Source organism: Haliotis rufescens, unplaced genomic scaffold (genome assembly GCF_023055435.1).
Source record: "Haliotis rufescens isolate VD_foot unplaced genomic scaffold, xgHalRufe1.0.p SCAF_24, whole genome shotgun sequence".
In the NCBI taxonomy this organism is placed as follows: Eukaryota; Metazoa; Mollusca; class Gastropoda; order Lepetellida; family Haliotidae; genus Haliotis; species Haliotis rufescens.
In genome coordinates, this window is record NW_025963935.1 from 5,278,035 (window position 1) to 5,298,545 (window position 20,511).

At 48.4% G+C, this 20,511-nt stretch overlaps 1 protein-coding gene across 5 annotated transcripts in view; it reads left to right on the forward strand.

Moving 5' to 3' along the window:
• Window positions 1-3,523, forward strand: part of LOC124127560 — a 52,191-nt gene extending 48,668 nt beyond the window's left edge. For all 5 annotated transcript variants that reach the window (XM_048402060.1, XM_048402058.1, XM_048402056.1 and 2 more), the window contains one exon: window positions 2,760-3,523. In XM_048402060.1, the coding sequence (XP_048258017.1) occupies window positions 2,760-3,031 (272 nt within the window). In that variant the 3' untranslated portion in view covers window positions 3,032-3,523. The remainder of the gene's footprint in view (window positions 1-2,759) is intronic.
• The last annotated feature ends 16,988 nt before the right edge of the window (window positions 3,524-20,511 follow it).

The following is a 20,511-nucleotide window of genomic DNA, read 5'->3' on the forward strand; positions in this document are numbered from 1 at the left end:
GAAGATGCTGGCGAACAATCTGACGATCCTGACGTCGGATGGTGACCCTTGGTCTTCCACTACGTGGTCGTTCATCTGTAGTGTTGGTGGTCTGGTACCGTTGCGGGAGCCTGTATATGGTCCTTACGTTGACTTGCTATGCATTGGGTACTTGACGGGCGGTTTGTCCAGCTTGGAATCGCCCAAAGGCTTCTTGTCGCTGATTTCTTGTTCATTTGGCAGGTGTTAGCAATTCAATAAGGAATGAATGTTATCCGATCTGGGTGGATTCTTATAGGATAAGAAATGGGAGAAAACTCATTTGCGCGGAACTCACGTGCATCGGGTTACCATAGCCGTTGCCTTTATGCGTTTGGGCGATCGGTTTTATTGTCATTTGCCTTCTTTTTTTATCATCAAATTTCATTTCATACTCTAGGGTATACCATGCATGGCACGTGAGCTTTCGTCATGCGTGACTGATTACGTCATCTCGAGAAAACATAATTCCTCCCGCAATTATGTCCTATTTACTGTTACAAACATTGGAACCAAACAATGATGAAATATATTAGGTGAGGTGAGGTGAAATTGGGTTTAACGTCGCGTCCAAGATTATTGCACTTATATAGCGACGTGCATGCACGTGTATATGTGTGTGTGGCTGCTTGTACTAGTCCGGACTGATGCCGATTTATAGTGCTAGCTCACTGAGATACCATGCCGCAGTTTAACATGAATACCCCACTCAGACACAGTAAACTGACTCCGAGCCGACCAGTCCTTGTTTTAGCCCCTTAATGCCGAGCGCCAGACAGGGTAACAACAAGTACAATCTTTTAACGTCTTTTTGTATGACGCGGCCCGGGATCGAACCCTGGACCTTCCGCTCTCCGGGCGGACGCTCTACCACAAGACCACGGAGGCGGTCTGAAATATATTAGGATGTGCTTAACTCTTTTCGTTGTGTATAAATTTCTTAAACGTTTTGTTTTACTTACAAGTTGCCAAATCTCTGCACCGGAATGCTGGAACTCTAGAACGCTGCCATATCACGCTGTGTGAACATTTTTGTAACGTTTATGTCAGTCAGATACATGAAATATGAAACATATACCTCAAAGTGATATACACGTTAACATCTGACGTGTTGATTCCACACAAGTGGAACAAATGACTGATCACCATGCAGAAAACACATTCCCTACACAGTTTATCGATGTTTCATATGGCGTTTCTAGACAAGTGGCAATGGGTTCATCGTGGCTTCCTATATCTCATCCATTTAACCCTAGGTGGACCCAAAATATTTTGTTGGTTTAGACCCAACGTTGCCTCGACGCGAGGTCACTAAGCACGACCATCCAATCTTCATTTTCTAGTTACTTGATGAACAACATTTTTCCCCAACGTTGAGGTTACTAACACCTTCAAATGCGTTATCCATTTCGGGAAGATATGCTAGCCGTGAATAACATGTACCAACCTTAAATAACGCAGTGGTTAACTACACATTAGGGATATGTTTGTTGTTACTCTGTCTGGCGTGATATGCTTGGTGTGACCTTCTGTGACCCCCTGTCAGCCTTATGTGTCGGGCAAGATTTACCTGGCACGAGGTGTGACAACAACCTTGACCTTATCGTATTGCCTGGCACGAGGTGTGACAACAACCTTGACCTTATCGTATTGCCTGGCACGAGGTGTGACAACAAACTTGGCCTTATCGTATTGCCTGGCACGAGGTGTGACAACAAACTTGGCCTTATCGTATTGCCTGGCACGAGGTGTGACAACAAACTTGGCCTTATCGTATTGCCTGGCACGAGGTGTGACAACAACCTTGACCTTATCGTATTACCTGGCATGGTTACGCGTTTTGAATTAACTTCACAGACCGTTGTGTGTGTGTGTGTTGTAGTCGTCTTGTCTAATGCCTATTTTATAGTGCTAGCCCACTGAGATACCATGTCGCAGTTCAACATGCACAGCCCACTCAGACACAGTATACTTAAGCGTGCAAGAGTAAAAACACGTGCAGCATGGACTAGCGACAGTCCTGACATGCTGTACTGAACAACTTCTATTCACCTGCTCCAGCTCAGTTGGAAGACAGTGGGTTACAAAACGTAACACGATATGTGAGGTTGCAAGTTCGATTCACGTCATGAATTTTAACCAATCATCAAACACAATTGTGTTACATGAGGCAAGTTTTTAAAACGTTAATTGTAAAACTGAAGTCTTGCAGGGCAGGTCCCGGGCACCCCCGGGCCACCCAGGGAATTGTTGATATTGCCTCCCTTAGGAGTTTACCAACATTTAAAAGAACCTTCTGTTATTGTGGTGTGACATCGTCAAAAGTTCATAATTTCAATTCAAAGCATCATCGTGAATACACAAAACGATACGGCCGCTATGCCGTCGACGTCACTGCTTCCCAGGCTTGTATACACTGGACATGCACGTGCCTCCATCACCCCTGAATACATACAGTTAATGAGCCTTAAGAATAGCAAAAAAGCAATATACATAAAGTTCTTACACTTGATCTTGCTACGGCTATGAGCTATATTGTTAACTCACTCATGATTGGAGGCGGTGCGGTAGACTGATAGTTGAAGGATTCGCTCGCCACGCCGAAGACCCGGGTTCGATTTCCCACATGGGTACAATGTGTGAAACCCATTTCTGGTGTCCCCCGCCGTGATATTGCTGGAATATTGCTCAAAGCAGCGTAAAAAAATCACTCACTCATGATTCACAATTTTTTGTTTAAGATGTAACGACCACCAGTGTCGACACCTCCACGGTACCAACCGAGAAACCGTCCACCTCCAAGAGACCGACGCCCACGCCCAGCAGACCCACTGCCACTGAAGACACAGACACTCCAACTGATGCTACTCTAGGCCTTGCTATCGGACTGTCTCTGCTTGCCGTCTTACTTATACTCGCTGTCGTCCTCATTGTCCGCTATCGTCATGTAATCGGATCATACATCGTCACAACACGTGATAGTGACTATCAACTAACTGATAAAGAAAAGTGATTCGCGAATTATTTTTAGTACAGACATGTCCGTTTGCTGGCTGTGCGAAGTGCTTTCAAGGTAAAGTTCAAAATAGTTCAGCATCATCAGTGGATGAATGAGTCAATATGATTTTAAGCAGCTTTTACCAATAGTCCAGCCACATCACGGCGGTGAAAACAGAAGTAGGATTACCACAAAAATACGAATCAGGCTTTATTATTTTACCAGGACAGTGTGTTTTCTTTTAAGCAACTTTCATAAACTTCACCCCATTTACGAAGACGCATATGTGAAAAATGTGCCAGTCATGTGTGTTTTAAATTGCCTGAAACACAAATATTGTTATTGCAGACATTTATGGCACTAAAGGAGTTCATGTCAATAACATGTTTAGGTAACTCACTGTATTTTCATAATGTATATTTTCTGATGTAAAGCCACTTCGAACATGTTACATATATATTCTGTGTATACTCAGAAACAGATATGCAATTAAACTTGTTGTGTGTTCATTGTAGTTACTGCAATCTGGTTGACTTGATGGGTCAATTTCTTCAGCATTCAGTTCCAATTGAATGGAAAATGATTATCCACGTATATCGATATGGACTACTTTCATCGGACTGGGGGGAGTGAGTGAATATGGTTTTACGCCGTGTTTAGCAATATTCCAGCAATATCATAGCGGGGGACACCAGAAATCGGCTTCACTCATCGTATCCATGTCGACATGTCAACACCTACCAATGTTAATCCTCTTCTGTTAATCCTCCACCTACTATATATATATATATATATTCTGTACCATGTCCCTCATTCAGACTTGCTTGACAACGGTATAAGGATCTATACTGAAACGTCGCTTTTCACAGTATTAAAGAGGTTGTTATCCATAAAATTGTGTCTATCTTGTCATCCGTCAACTTCTAAGTAATCCCTATCAAACAATTTAGCTGTATTGTGACAGCCACAACAACACACATACATTATTGACACCACGAACCCAATGGAAATGAGTACTCCTGTCCAGTCCTGTCATGGTCCGGCACCGGGTGCGGTGTAATTTAGCGTCTCATGTTGTCAGGTGTGGTGTCACCAGAAAGTTACCACCGGCATCCTCTCAATTTCCCACTGGTGATCACAATGTTAAGTATGACAGTGTGTTGTATCCTGAGAGTTATTCCTACTCCCTGTATGACCTGACATTGTGTTGTGTCCTGAGAGCTACTCCTACTCCCTGTATGACCTGACAGTGTGTTGTGTCCTGAGAGCTACTCCTACTCCCTGTATGACCTGACAGTGTGTTGTGTCCTGAGAGCTACTCATACTCCCTGTATGACCTGACAGTGTGTTGTGTCCTGAGAGCTACTCCTACTCCCTGTATGACCTGACAGTGTGTTGTGTCCTGAGAGCTACACCTACTCCCTGTATGACCTGACAGTGTGATGTGTCCTGAGAGCTACTCCTACTCCCTGTATGACCTGACAGTGTGTTGTGTCCTGCGAGCAACTCCTACTCCCTGTATGACCTGACATTGTGTTGTGTCCTGAGAGTTACTCCTACTCCCTGTATGACCTGACAGTGTGTTGTGTCCTGAGAGCTACTCCTACTCCCTGTATGACCTGACAGTGTGTTGTGTCCTGCGAGCAACTCCTACTCCCTGTATGACATGACATTGTGTTGTGTCCTGAGAGTTACTCCTACTCCCTGTATGACCTGACATTGTGTTGTGTCCTGAGAGTTACTCCTACTCCCTGTATGACCTGACATTGTGTTGTGTCCTGAGAGTTACACCTACTCCCTGTATGACCTGACAGTGTGATGTGTCCTGAGAGCTACTCCTACTCCCTGTATGAGCTGACAGTGTGTTGTGTCCTGCGAGCAACTCCTACTCCCTGTATGACCTGACATTGTGTTGTGTCCTGAGAGCTACTCCTACTCCCTGTATGACCTGACAGTGTGTTGTGTCCTGAGAGCTACTCCTACTCCCTGTATGACCTGACATTGTGTTGTGTCCTGAGAGCTACTCCTACTCCCTGTATGAGCTGAAAGTGTGTTGTGTCCTGAGAGCTACTCCTACTCCCTGTATGACCTGACAGTGTGTTCTGTCTTGAGAGTTACTCCTACTCCCTGTATGAGCTGAAAGTGTGTTGTGTCCTGAGGGCTACTCCTAATCCCTGTATGGCCTGACAGTGTGTTGTGCCCTGAGAGCTACTCCTACTCCCTGTATGACCTCACAGTGTGTTGTGTCTTGAGAGTTACTCCTACTCCCTGTATGACCTGACATTGTGTTGTGTCCTGAGAGTTACTCCTACTCCCTGTATGACCTGACAGTGTGTTGTGTCCTGAGAGTTACTCCTACACCCTGTATGGCCTGACAGTGTGTTGTGTCCTGAGAGCTACTCCTACTCCCTCTATGACCTGACATTGTGTTGTGTCCTGAGAGCTACTCCTACACCCTGTATGAGCTGAACGTGTGTTGTGTCCTGAGAGCTACTCCTACTCCCTGTATGACCTGACATTGTGTTGTGTCCTGAGAGCTACTGCTACACCCTGTATGAGCTGAAAGTGTGTTGTGTCCTGAGAGCTACTCCTACTCCCTGTATGACCTGACATTGTGTTGTGTCCTGAGAGCTACTCCTACTCCCTGTATGACCTGACATTGTGTTGTGTCCTGAGAGCTACTCCTACACCCTGTATGAGCTGAAAGTGTGTTGTGTCCTGAGAGCTAATCCTACTCCCTGTATGACCTGACAGTGTGTTGTGTCTTGAGAGTTACTCCTACTCCCTGTATGAGCTGACAGTGTGTTGTGTCCTGACGGCTACTCCTAATCCCTGTATGGCCTGACAGTGTGTTGTGCCCTGAGAGCTACTCCTACACCCTGTATGAGCTGAAAGTGTGTTGTGTCCTGAGAGCTACTCCTACTCCCTCTATGACCTGACATTGTGTTGTGTCCTGAGAGCTACTCCTACTCCCTGTATGACCTGACAGTGTGTTGTGTCCTGAGAGCTACTCCTACTCCCTGTATGACCTGACATTGTGTTGTGTCCTGAGAGCTACTCCTACACCCTGTATGAGCTGAAAGTGTGTTGTGTCCTGAGAGCTACTCCTACTCCCTGTATGACCTGACATTGTGTTGTGTCCTGAGAGCTACTCCTACTCCCTGTATGACCTGACATTGTGTTGTGTCCTGAGAGCTACTCCTACTCCCTGTATGAGCGGACAGTGTGTTGTGTCCTGAGGGCTACTCCTAATCCCTGTATGGCCTGACAGTGTGTTGTGCCCTGAGAGCTAACTCTACTCCCTGTATGAGCTGACAGTGTGATGTGTCCTGAGAGCTACTCCTATTCCCTCTATGACCTGACAGTGTGTTGTGCCCTGAGAGCTACCTCTACTTCCTGTATGACCTGACAGTGTGTTGTGTCCTGAGAGCTACTCCTACTCCCTGTATGACCTGACAGTGTGTTGTGTCCTGAGAGCTACTCCTACTCCCTGTATGACCTGACAGTGTGTTGTGTCCTGAGAGTTACTCCTACTCCCTGTATGACCTGACATTGTGTTGTGTCCTGAGAGCTACTCCTACTCCCTGTATGACCTGACAGTGTGTTGTGTCCTGAAAGTTACTCCTACTCCCTGTATGACCTGACAGTGTGTTGTGTCCTGAGAGCTACTCCTACTCCCTGTATGACCTGCCATTGTGTTGTGTCCTGAGAGCTACTCCTACTCCCTGTATGGCCTGACAGTGTGTTGTGTCCTGAGAGCTACACCTACTCCCTGTATGACCTGACAGTGTGATGTGTCCTGAGAGCTACTCCTACTCCCTGTATGACCTGACAGTGTGTTGTGTCCTGCGAGCAACTCCTACTCCCTGTATGACCTGACATTGTGTTGTGTCCTGAGAGTTACTCCTACTCCCTGTATGACCTGACATTGTGTTGTGTCCTGAGAGTTACTCCTACTCCCTGTATGACCTGACATTGTGTTGTGTCCTGAGAGTTACTCCTACTCCCTGTATGACCTGACAGTGTGTTGTGTCCTGAGAGCTACACCTACTCCCTGTATGACCTGACAGTGTGATTTGTCCTGAGAGCTACTCCTACTCCCTGTATGACCTGACAGTGTGTTGTGTCCTGCGAGCAACTCCTACTCCCGGTATGACCTGACATTGTGTTGTGTCCTGAGAGTTACTCCTACTCCCTGTATGACCTGACATTGTGTTGTGTCCTGAGAGTTACTGCTACTCCCTGTATGACCTGACATTGTGTTGTGTCCTGAGAGTTACTCCTACTCCCTGTATGACCTGACAGTGTGTTGTGTCCTGCGAGCAACTCCTACTCCCTGTATGACCTGACATTGTGTTGTGTCCTGAGAGTTACTCCTACTCCCTGTATGACCTGACATTGTGTTGTGTCCTGAGAGTTACTCCTACTCCCTGTATGACCTGACATTGTGTTGTGTCTTGAGAGTTACACCTATTCCCTGTATGACCTGTCAGTGTGATGTGTCCTGAGAGCTACTCCTACTCCCTGTATGACCTGACAGTGTGTTGTGTCCTGCGAGCAACTCCTACTCCCTGTATGACCTGACATTGTGTTGTGTCCTGAGAGCTACTCCTACTCCCTGTATGACCTGACAGTGTGTTGTGTCCTGAGAGCTACTCCTACTCCCTGTATGACCTGACATTGTGTTGTGTCCTGAGAGCTACTCCTACACCCTGTATGAGCTGAAAGTGTGTTGTGTCCTGAGAGCTACTCCTACTCCCTGTATGACCTGACAGTGTGTTGTGTCTTGAGAGTTACTCCTACTCCCTGTATGAGCTGAAAGTGTGTTGTGTCCTGAGGGCTACTCCTAATCCCTGTATGGCCTGACAGTGTGTTGTGCCCTGAGAGCTACTCCTACTCCCTGTATGACCTGACAGTGTGTTGTGTCTTGAGAGTTACTCCTACTCCCTGTATGACCTGACATTGTGTTGTGTCCTGAGAGTTACTCCTACTCCCTGTATGACCTGACAGTGTGTTGTGTCCTGAGAGTTACTCCTACACCCTGTATGACCTGACAGTGTGTTGTGTCCTGAGAGCTACTCCTACTCCCTCTATGACCTGACATTGTGTTGTGTCCTGAGAGCTACTCATACACCCTGTATGAGCTGAAAGTGTGTTGTGTCCTGAGAGCTACTCCTACTCCCTGTATGACCTGACATTGTGTTGTGTCCTGAGAGCTACTCCTACACCCTGTATGAGCTGAAAGTGTGTTGTGTCCTGAGAGCTACTCCTACTCCCCGTATGACCTGACATTGTGTTGTGTCCTGAGAGCTACTCCTACTCCCTGTATGACCTGACATTGTGTTGTGTCCTGAGAGCTACTCCTACACCCTGTATGAGCTGAAAGTGTGTTGTGTCCTGAGAGCTACTCCTACTCCCTGTATGACCTGACAGTGTGTTGTGTCTTGAGAGTTACTCCTACTCCCTGTATGAGCGGACAGTGTGTTGTGTCCTGAGGGCTACTCCTAATCCCTGTATGGCCTGACAGTGTGTTGTGCCCTGAGAGCTAACTCTACTCCCTGTATGAGCTGACAGTGTGATGTGTCCTGAGAGCTACTCCTATTCCCTCTATGACCTGACAGTGTGTTGTGCCCTGAGAGCTACCTCTACTTCCTGTATGACCTGACAGTGTGTTGTGTCCTGAGAGCTACTCCTACTCCCTGTATGACCTGACAGTGAGTTGTGTCCTGAGAGCTACTCCTACTCCCTGTATGACCTGACAGTGTGTTGTGTCCTGAGAGTTACTCCTACTCCCTGTATGACCTGACATTGTGTTGTGTCCTGAGAGCTACTCCTACTCCCTGTATGACCTGACAGTGTGTTGTGTCCTGAAAGTTACTCCTACTCCCTGTATGACCTGACAGTGTGTTGTGTCCTGAGAGCTACTCCTACTCCCTGTATGACCTGACATTGTGTTCTGTCCTGAGAGCTACTCCTACTCCCTGTATGGCCTGACAGTGTGTTGTGTCCTGAGAGCTACACCTACTCCCTGTATGACCTGACAGTGTGATGTGTCCTGAGAGCTACTCCTACTCCCTGTATGACCTGACAGTGTGTTGTGTCCTGCGAGCAACTCCTACTCCCTGTATGACCTGACATTGTGTTGTGTCCTGAGAGTTACTCCTACTCCCTGTATGACCTGACATTGTGTTGTGTCCTGAGAGTTACTCCTACTCCCTGTATGACCTGACATTGTGTTGTGTCCTGAGAGTTACTCCTACTCCCTGTATGACCTGACAGTGTGTTGTGTCCTGAGCGCTACACCTACTCCCTGTATGACCTGACAGTGTGATGTGTCCTGAGAGCTACTCCTACTCCCTGTATGACCTGAAAGTGTGTTGTGTCCTGAGGGCTACTCCTAATCCCTGTATGGCCTGACAGTGTGTTGTGCCCTGAGAGCTACTCCTACTCCCTGTATGAGCTGACAGTGTGTTGTGTCTTGAGAGTTACTCCTACTCCCTGTATGACCTGACATTGTGTTGTGTCCTGAGAGTTACTCCTACTCCCTGTATGACCTGACAGTGTGTTGTGTCCTGAGAGCTACACCTACTCCCTGTATGACCTGAAAGTGTGTTGTGTCCTGAGGGCTACTCCTAATCCCTGTATGGCCTGACAGTGTGTTGTGCCCTGAGAGCTACTCCTACTCCCTGTATGAGCTGACAGTGTGTTGTGTCTTGAGAGTTACTCCTACTCCCTGTATGACCTGACATTGTGTTGTGTCCTGAGAGTTACTCCTACTCCCTGTATGACCTGACAGTGTGTTGTGTCCTGAGAGCTACACCTACTCCCTGTATGACCTGAAAGTGTGTTGTGTCCTGAGGGCTACTCCTAATCCCTGTATGGCCTGACAGTGTGTTGTGCCCTGAGAGCTACTCCTACTCCCTGTATGAGCTGACAGTGTGTTGTGTCTTGAGAGTTACTCCTACTCCCTGTATGACCTGACATTGTGTTGTGTCCTGAGAGTTACTCCTACTCCCTGTATGACCTGACAGTGTGTTGTGTCCTGAGAGCTACTCCTACTCCCTGTATGACCTGACAGTGTGTTGTGTCCTGCGAGCAACTCCTACTCCCTGTATGACCTGACATTGTGTTGTGTCCTGAGAGTTACTCCTACTCCCTGTATGACCTGACATTGTGTTGTGTCCTGAGAGCTACTCATACACCCTGTATGAGCTGAAAGTGTGTTGTGTCCTGAGAGCTACTCCTACTCCCTGTATGACCTGACATTGTGTTGTGTCCTGAGAGCTACTCCTACACCCTGTATGAGCTGAAAGTGTGTTGTGTCCTGAGAGCTACTCCTACTCCCTGTATGACCTGACATTGTGTTGTGTCCTGAGAGCTACTCCTACTCCCTGTATGACCTGACATTGTGTTGTGTCCTGAGAGCTACTCCTACTCCCTGTATGAGCGGACAGTGTGTTGTGTCCTGAGGGCTACTCCTAATCCCTGTATGGCCTGACAGTGTGTTGTGCCCTGAGAGCTAACTCTACTCCCTGTATGAGCTGACAGTGTGATGTGTCCTGAGAGCTACTCCTATTCCCTCTATGACCTGACAGTGTGTTGTGCCCTGAGAGCTACCTCTACTTCCTGTATGACCTGACAGTGTGTTGTGTCCTGAGAGCTACTCCTACTCCCTGTATGACCTGACAGTGTGTTGTGTCCTGAGAGCTACTCCTACTCCCTGTATGACCTGACAGTGTGTTGTGTCCTGAGAGTTACTCCTACTCCCTGTATGACCTGACATTGTGTTGTGTCCTGAGAGCTACTCCTACTCCCTGTATGACCTGACAGTGTGTTGTGTCCTGAAAGTTACTCCTACTCCCTGTATGACCTGACAGTGTGTTGTGTCCTGAGAGCTACTCCTACTCCCTGTATGACCTGCCATTGTGTTGTGTCCTGAGAGCTACTCCTACTCCCTGTATGGCCTGACAGTGTGTTGTGTCCTGAGAGCTACACCTACTCCCTGTATGACCTGACAGTGTGATGTGTCCTGAGAGCTACTCCTACTCCCTGTATGACCTGACAGTGTGTTGTGTCCTGCGAGCAACTCCTACTCCCTGTATGACCTGACATTGTGTTGTGTCCTGAGAGTTACTCCTACTCCCTGTATGACCTGACATTGTGTTGTGTCCTGAGAGTTACTCCTACTCCCTGTATGACCTGACATTGTGTTGTGTCCTGAGAGTTACTCCTACTCCCTGTATGACCTGACAGTGTGTTGTGTCCTGAGAGCTACACCTACTCCCTGTATGACCTGACAGTGTGATTTGTCCTGAGAGCTACTCCTACTCCCTGTATGACCTGACAGTGTGTTGTGTCCTGCGAGCAACTCCTACTCCCTGTATGACCTGACATTGTGTTGTGTCCTGAGAGTTACTCCTACTCCCTGTATGACCTGACATTGTGTTGTGTCCTGAGAGTTACTCCTACTCCCTGTATGACCTCACATTGTGTTGTGTCCTGAGAGTTACTCCTACTCCCTGTATGACCTGACAGTGTGTTGTGTCCTGCGAGCAACTCCTACTCCCTGTATGACCTGACATTGTGTTGTGTCCTGAGAGTTACTCCTACTCCCTGTATGACCTGACATTGTGTTGTGTCCTGAGAGTTACTCCTACTCCCTGTATGACCTGACATTGTGTTGTGTCTTGAGAGTTACACCTATTCCCTGTATGACCTGACAGTGTGATGTGTCCTGAGAGCTACTCCTACTCCCTGTATGACCTGACAGTGTGTTGTGTCCTGCGAGCAACTCCTACTCCCTGTATGACCTGACATTGTGTTGTGTCCTGAGAGCTACTCCTACTCCCTGTATGACCTGACAGTGTGTTGTGTCCTGAGAGCTACTCCTACTCCCTGTATGACCTGACATTGTGTTGTGTCCTGAGAGCTACTCCTACACCCTGTATGAGCTGAAAGTGTGTTGTGTCCTGAGAGCTACTCCTACTCCCTGTATGACCTGACAGTGTGTTGTGTCTTGAGAGTTACTCCTACTCCCTGTATGAGCTGAAAGTGTGTTGTGTCCTGAGAGCTACTCCTAATCCCTGTATGGCCTGACAGTGTGTTGTGCCCTGAGAGCTACTCCTACTCCCTGTATGACCTGACAGTGTGTTGTGTCTTGAGAGTTACTACTACTCCCTGTATGACCTGACAGTGTGTTGTGTCCTGAGAGTTACTCCTACACCCTGTATAACCTGACAGTGTGTTGTGTCCTGAGAGCTACTCCTACTCCCTGTATGACCTGACATTGTGTTGTGTCCTGAGAGCTACTCCTACACCCTGTATGAGCTGAAAGTGTGTTATGTCCTGAGAGCTACTCCTACTCCCTGTATGACCTGACATTGTGTTGTGTCCTGAGAGCTACTCCTACTCCCTGTATGAGCTGAAAGTGTGTTGTGTCCTGAGAGCTACTCCTACTCCCTGTATGACCTGACATTGTGTTGTGTCCTGAGAGCTACTCCTACACCCTGTATGAGCTGAAAGTGTGTTGTGTCCTGAGAGCTACTCCTACTCCCTGTATGACCTGACAGTGTGTTGTGTCTTGAGAGTTACTCCTACTCCCTGTATGAGCTGACAGTGTGTTGTGTCCTGAGGGTTACTCCTAATCCCTGTATGGCCTGACAGTGTGTTGTGCCCTGAGAGCTAACTCTACTCCATGTATGAGCTGACAGTGTGATGTGTCCCGAGAGCTACTCCTATTCCCTCTATGACCTGACAGTGTGTTGTGCCCTGAGAGCTACCTCTACTTCCTGTATGACCTGACAGTGTGTTGTGTCCTGAGAGCTACTCCTACTCCCTGTATGACCTGACAGTGTGTTGTGTCCTGATAGCTACTCCTACTCCCTGTATGACCTGACAGTGTGTTGTGTCCTGAGAGTTACTCCTACTCCCTGTATGACCTGACATTGTGTTGTGTCCTGAGAGCTACTCCTACTCCCTGTATGACCTGACAGTGTGTTGTGTCCTGAGAGTTACTCCTACTCCCTGTATGACCTGACAGTGTGTTGTGTCCTGAGAGCTACTCCTACTCCCTGTATGACCTGACATTGTGTTGTGTCCTGAGAGCTACTCCTACACCCTGTATGAGCTGAAAGTGTGTTGTGTCCTGAGAGCTACTCCTACTCCCGGTATGGCCTGACAGTGTGTTGTGTCCTGAGAGTTACTCCTACTCCCTGTATGAGCTGACAGTGTGTTGTGTCCTGAGAGTTACTCCTGCTCCCTGTATGAGCTGACAGTGTGTTGTGTCCTGAGAGCTACTCCTACTCCCTGTATGACCTGATAGTGTGTTGTGTCCTGAGAGTTACTCCTATTCCCTGTATGAGCTGACAGTGTGTTGTGTCCGGAGAGCTACTCCTAATCCCTGTATGACCTGACAGTCTATTGTGTCCTGAGAGCTACTCCTACTCCCTGTATGAGCTGACAGTGTGTTGTGTCCTGAGAGTTACTCCTACTCCCTGTATGACCTGACAGTGTGTTGTGTCCTGATAGCTACTCCTACTCCCTGTATGAGCTGACAGTGTGTTGTGTCCTGAGAGCTACTCCTACTCCCTGTATGAGCTGACAGTGTGTTGTGTCCTGAGAGCTACTCCTACTCCCTGTATGACCTGACAGTGTTTTGTGTCCTGAGAAATATTCCTACTCCCTGTATGAGCTGACAGTGTGTTGTGTCCTGAGGGCTACTCCTAATCCCTGTATGGCCTGACAATGTATTGTGCCCTGAGAGCTAACTCTACTCCCTGTATGAGCTGACAGTGTGATGTGTCCTGAGAGCTACTCCTATTCCCTCTATGACCTGACAGTGTGTTGTGCCCTGAGAGCTACCTCTACTTCCTGTCTGACCTGACAGTGTGTTGTGTCCTGAGAGCTACTCCTACTCCCTGTATGACCTGACAGTGTGTTGTGTCCTGAGAGCTACTCCTACTCCCTGTATGACCTGACAGTGTGTTGTGCCCTGAGAGCTACTCCTACTCCCTGTATGAGCTGACAGTGTGTTGTCTCCTGAGAGCTACTCCTACTCCCTGTATGACCTGACAGTGTGTTGTGCCCTGAGAGCTACTCCTACTCCCTGTATGACCTGACAGTGTGTTCTGTCCTGAGAGCTACTCCTACTCCTTGTATGACCTGACAGTGTGTTGTGCCCTGAGAGCTACTCCTACCCCCTGTATGACCTGACAGTGTGTTGTGTCCTGAGACCTACTCCTACTCCCTGTATGACCTGACAGTGTGTTGTGTCCTGAGAGCTACTCCTACTCCCTGTATGACCTGACAGTGTGTTGTGCCCTGAGAGCTACTCCTACTCCCTGTATGACCTGACAGTGTGTTGTGTCCTGACAGCTACTCCTACTCCCTGTATGAGCTGACAGTGTGTTGTGTCCTGAGAGCTACTCCTACTCCCTGTATAACCTGACATTGTGTTGTGTCCTGAGAGATACTCCTACTCCCTGTATGACCTGATAGTGTGTTGTGTCCTGAGAGATACTCCTACTCCCTGTATGACCTGACAGTGTATTGTGTCCTGAGAGCTACTCCTACTCCCTGTATGACCTGATAGTGTGTTGTGTCCTGAGGGCTACTCCTAATCCCTGTATGACCTGACAGTGTGTTGTGTCCTGAGAGCTACTCCTACTCCCTGTATGACCTGACAGTGTGTTGTGTCCTGAGAGTTACTCCTACTCCCTGTATGACCTGACAGTGTGTTGTGTCCTGAGAGCTACTCCTACTCCCTGTATGAGCTGACAGTGTGTTGTGTCCTGAGAGCTACTCCTACTCCCTGTATGAGCTGACAGTGTGTTGTGTCCTGAGAGCTATTCCTACTCCCTGTATGACCTGACAGTGTGTTGTGTCCTGAGAAATATTCCTACTCCCTGTATGAGCTAACAGTGTGTTGTGTCCTGAGGGCTACTCCTAATCCCTGTATGGCCTGACAATGTGTTGTGCCCTGAGAGCTAACTCTACTCCCTGTATGAGCTGACAGTGTGTTGTGTCCTGAGAGCTACTCCTACACCCTGTATGACTTGACAGTGTGTTGTGTCCTGAGAGCTACCCCTATTCTCTGTATGACCCTGACAGTGTTTTATGTCCTGAGAGATACCCCTACTCCCTGTATGAGCTGACAGTGTGTTGTGTCCTGAGAGCTACTCCTATTCCCTCTATGACCTGACAGTGTGTTGTGTCCTGAGAGCTACTCCTACTCCCTATATGGCCTGACAGTGTATTGAGTCCTGAGAGCTACTCCTACTCCCTGTATGAGCTGACAGTGTGTTGTGTCCTGAGAGCTACTCATACTCCCTGTATGAGCTGACAGTGTGTTGTGTCCTGAGAGCTACTCCTACTCCCTGTATGACCTGACAGTGTGTTGTGTCCAGAGAGCTACACCTACTCCCTGTATGAGCTGACAGTGTGTTGTGTCCTGAGAGCTTCTCCTACTCCCTGTATGACCTGACTGTGCGTTGTGTCCTGAGAGCTACACCTACTCCCTGTGTGACCTGACAGTGTGTTGTGTCCTCAGAGTTACTCCTACTCCCTGTATGACCTGACTGTGTGTTGTGTCCTGAGAGCTACTCCTTCTCCCTGTATGACCTGACAGTGTGTTGTGTGAATCTGAGAGCTACTCCTACTCCCTGTATGACCTGACAGTGTGTTGTGTCCTGAGAGGTACTCCTACTCCCTGTATGACCTGACTGTGCGTTGTGTCCTCAGAGGTACTCCTTCTCTCTGTATGACCTGACAGTGTGTTGTGTCCTCAGAGTTACTCGTACTCCCTGTATGACCTGACTGTGCGTTGTGTCCTGAGAGGTACTCCTTCTCTCTGTATGACCTGACAGTGTGTTGTGTCCTCAGAGTTACTCGTACTCCCTGTATGACCTGACAGTGTGTTGTGTCCTGAGAGCTACTCCTACTCCCTGTATGACCTGACAGTGTGTTGTGTCCTGAGAGCTACTCCTACTCCCTGTATGACCTGACAGTGTGTTGTGTCCTGAGAGCTACTTCTATTCCGTGTATGACCTGACAGTGTGTTGTGTCCTGAGAGTTACTCCTACTTCCTGTATGACCTGACAGTGTGTTGTGTCCTGAGAGCTACTCCTACTCCCTGTATGACCTGACAGTGTGTTGTGTCCTGAGAGTTACTCCTACTTCCTGTATGACCTGACAGTGTGTTGTGTCCTGAGAGTTACTCCTGCTCCCTGTATGACCTGACAGTGTGTTGTGTCCTGAGAGCTACTTCTATTCCCTGTATGACCTGACAGTGTGTTGTGTCCTGAGAGTTACTCCTACTTCCTGTATGACCTGACAGTGTGTTGTGTTCTGACAGCTACTTCTATTCCCTGTATGACCTGACAGTGTGTTGTGTCCTGAGAGTTACTCCTACTTCCTGTATGACCTGACAGTGTGTTGTGTCCTGAGAGCTACTCCTACTCCCTGTATGAGCTGACAGTGTGTTGTGTCCTGAGAGCGACTCATACTCTCTGTATGAGCTGACAGTGTGTTGTGTCCTGAGAGCTACTCCTACTCCCTGTATGACCTGACAGTGTGTTGTGTCCAGAGAGCTACACCTACTCCCTGCATGAGCTGACAGTGTGTTGTGTCCTGAGAGCTTCTCCTACTCCCTGTATGACCTGACTGTGCGTTGTGTCCTGAGAGCTACACCTACTCCCTGTGTGACCTGACAGTGTGTTGTGTCCTCAGAGTTACTCCTACTTCCTGTATGACCTGACAGTGTGTTGTGTCCTGAGAGCTACTCCTTCTCCCTGTATGACCTGACAGTGTGTTGTGTGAACCTGAGAGCTACTCCTACTCCCTGTATGACCTGACAGTGTGTTGTGTCCTGAGAGGTACTCCTACTCCCTGTATGACCTGACTGTGCGTTGTGTCCTGAGAGGTACTCCTTCTCTCTGTATGACCTGACAGTGTGTTGTGTCCTCACAGTTACTCGTACTCCCTGTATGACCTGACAGTGTGTTGTGTCCTGAGAGGTACTCCTTCTCCCTGTATGAGCTGACAGTGTGTTGTGTCCTGAGAGGTACTCCTACTACCTGTATGAGCTGACAGTGTGTTGTGTCCTGAGAGCTACTCCTTCTCCCTGTATGAGCTGACAGTGTGTTTTGTCCTGAGAGGTACTCCTACTCCCTGTATGAGCTGACAGTGTGTTGCGTCCTGAGAGCTACTCCTTCTCCCTGTATGACCTGACAGTGTGTTGTGTCCTGAGAGGTACTCCTACTCCCTGTATGACCTGACTGTGCGTTGTGTCCTGAGAGGTACTCCTTCTCTCTGTATGACCTGACAGTGTGTTGTGTCCTCAGAGTTACTCCCTGTATGACCTGACAGTGTGTTGTGTCCTGAGAGCTACTCCTACTCCCTGTATGACCTGACAGTGTGTTGTGTGCTGAGAGCTACTCCTACTCCCTGTATGACCTGACAGTGTGTTGTGTCCTGAGAGCTACTTCTATTCCGTGTATAACCTGACAGTGTGTTGTGTCCTGAGAGTTACTCCTACTTCCTGTATGACCTGACAGTGTGTTGTGTCCTGAGAGCTACTCCTACTCCCTGTATGACCTGACAGTGTGTTGTGTCCTGAGAGTTACTCCTCCTTCCTGTATGACCTGACAGTGTGTTGTGTCCTGAGAGTTACTCCTGCTCCCTGTATGACCTGACAGTGTGTTGTGTCCTGAGAGCTACTTCTATTCCCTGTATGACCTGACAGTGTGTTGTGTCCTGAGAGCTACTCCTACTCCCTGTATGACCTGACAGTGTGTTGTGTCCTGAGAGTTACTCCTACTTCCTGTATGACCTGACAGTGTGTTGTGTTCTGACAGCTACTTCTATTCCCTGTATGACCTGACAGTGTGTTGTGTCCTGAGAGTTACTCCTACTTCCTGTATGACCTGACAGTGTGTTGTGTCCTGAGAGCTACTCCTACTCCCTGTATGACCTGACAGTGTGTTGTGTCCTGAGAGCTACTTCTATTTCCTGTATGACCTGACAGTGTGTTGTGTCCTGAGAGCTACCTCTACTCCCTGTATGACCTGACATTGTGTTGTGTCCTGAGAGCTACTCCTACACCCTGTATGACCTGACAGTGTGTTGTGTCCTGAGAGCTACTCCTACTCCCTGTATGACCTGACAGTGTGTGGTGTCCTGAGAGCTACTCCTACTCCCTGTATGACCTGAAAGTGTGTTGTGTCCTGAGAGCTACACCCTACTCCCTGTATGACCGGACAGTGTGTTGTGTCCTGAGAGTTAATCCTACTCCCTGTATGACCTGACTGTGTGTTGTGTCCTGAGAGCTACTCCTACTCTCTGTATGACCTGACAGTGCGTTGTGTCCTGAGAGCTACACCTACTCCCTGTATGACCTGACAGTGTGTTGTGTCCTCAGAGTTACTCCTACTCCCTGTATGACCTGACAGTGTGTTGTGTCCTGAGAGCTACTCCTTCTCTCTGTATGACCTGACAGTGTGTTCTGTCCTCAGACTTACTCCTACTCCCTGTATGACCTGACTGTGCGTTTTTTCCTGAGAGCTACACCTACTCCCTGTATGACCTGACAGTGTGTTGTGTCCTCAGAGTTACTCCTACTCCATGTATGACCTGACAGTGTGTTGTGTCCTGAGAGTTACTCCTACTCCCTGTATGACCTGACAGTGTGTTGTGTCCTGAGAGTTACTCCTTTTCTCTGCATGACCTGACAGTGTGTTGTGTCCTGAGAGCTACTCCTACTCCCTGTATGAGCTGACAGTGTGTTGTGTCCTTAGAGCTACATCTACTCCCTGTATGAGCTGACAGTGTGTTGTGTCCTGAGAGCTACTCCTACTCCCTGTATGAGCTGACAGTGTGTTGTGTCCTGAGAGCTACCTCTACTCCCTGTATGACCTGACATTGTGTTGTGTCCTGAGAGCTACTCCTACACCCTGTATGACCTGACAGTGTGTTGTGTCCTGAGAGCTACTCCTACTCCCTGTATGACCTGACAGTGTGTGGTGTCCTGAGAGCTACTCCTACTCCCTGTATGACCTGACTGTGTGTTGTGTCCTGAGAGCTACTCCTACTCTCTGTATGAGCTGACTGTGCGTTGTGTCCTGAGAGCTACACCTACTCCCTGTATGACCTGACAGTGTGTTGTGTCCTCAGAGTTACTCCTACTCCCTGTATGACCTGACAGTGTGTTGTGTCCTGAGAGCTACTCCTTCTCTCTGTATGACCTGACATTGTGTTGTGTCCTGAGAGCTACTCCTACACCCTGTATGAGCTGAAAGTGTGTTGTGTCCTGAGAGTTACTCCTACTCCCTGTATGCCATGACAGTGTGTTGTGTCTTGAGAGTTACTCCTACTCCCTGTATGAGCTGACAGTGTGTTGTGTCCTGAGGGCTACTCCTAATCCCTGTATGGCCTGACAGTGTGTTGTGCCCTGAGAGCTAACTCTACTCCCTGTATGAGCTGACAGTGTGATGTGTCCTGAGAGCTATTCCTATTCCCTCTATGACCTGACAGTGTGTTGTGCCCTGAGAGCTACCTCTACTTCCTGTATGACCTGACAGTGTGTTGTGTCCTGAGAGCTACTCCTACTCCCTGTATGACCTGACAGTGTGTTGTGTCCTGAGAGCTACTCCTACTCCCTGTATGACCTGACAGTGTGTTGTGTCCTGAGAGTTACTCCTACTCCCTGTATGACCTGACATTGTGTTGTGTCCTGAGAGCTACTCCTACTCCCTGTATGACCTGACAGTGTGTTGTGTCCTGAGAGTTACTCCTACTCCCTGTATGACCTGACAGTGTGTTGTGTCCTGAGAGCTACTCCTACTCCCTGTATGACCTGACATTGTGTTGTGTCCTGAGAGCTACTCCTACTCCCTGTATGACCTGACAGTGTGTTGTGTCCTGAGAGTTACTCCTGCTCCCTGTATGAGCTGACAGTGTGTTGTGTCCTGAGAGCTACTCCTACTCCCTGTATGACCTGACAGTGTGTTGTGTCCTGCGAGTTACTCCTACTCCCTGTATGACCTGACATTGTGTTGTGTCCTGAGAGCTACTCCTACTCCCTGTATGACCTGACAGTGTGTTGTGTCCTGAGAGCGACTCCTACTCCCTGTATGACCTGACAGTGTGTTGTGTCCTCAGAGTTACTCCTACTCCCTGTATGACCTGATAGTGTGTTGTGTCCTGAGAGCTACTCCTACTCCCTGTATGAGCTGACAGTGTGTTGAATCCTGAGAGTTACTCCTACTCCCTGTATGACCTGACAGTGTGTTGTGTCCTGAGAGTTACTCCTATTCCCTGTATGAGCTGACAGTGTGTTGTGTCCGGAGAGCTACTCCTACTCCCTGTATGACCTGACAGTGTGTTGTGTCCTGAGAGCTACTCCTACTCCCTGTATGACCTGACAGTGTGTTGTGTCCCTAGAGCTACTCCTACTCCCTGTATGACCTGACATTGTGTTGTGTCCTGAGAGCTACTCCTAC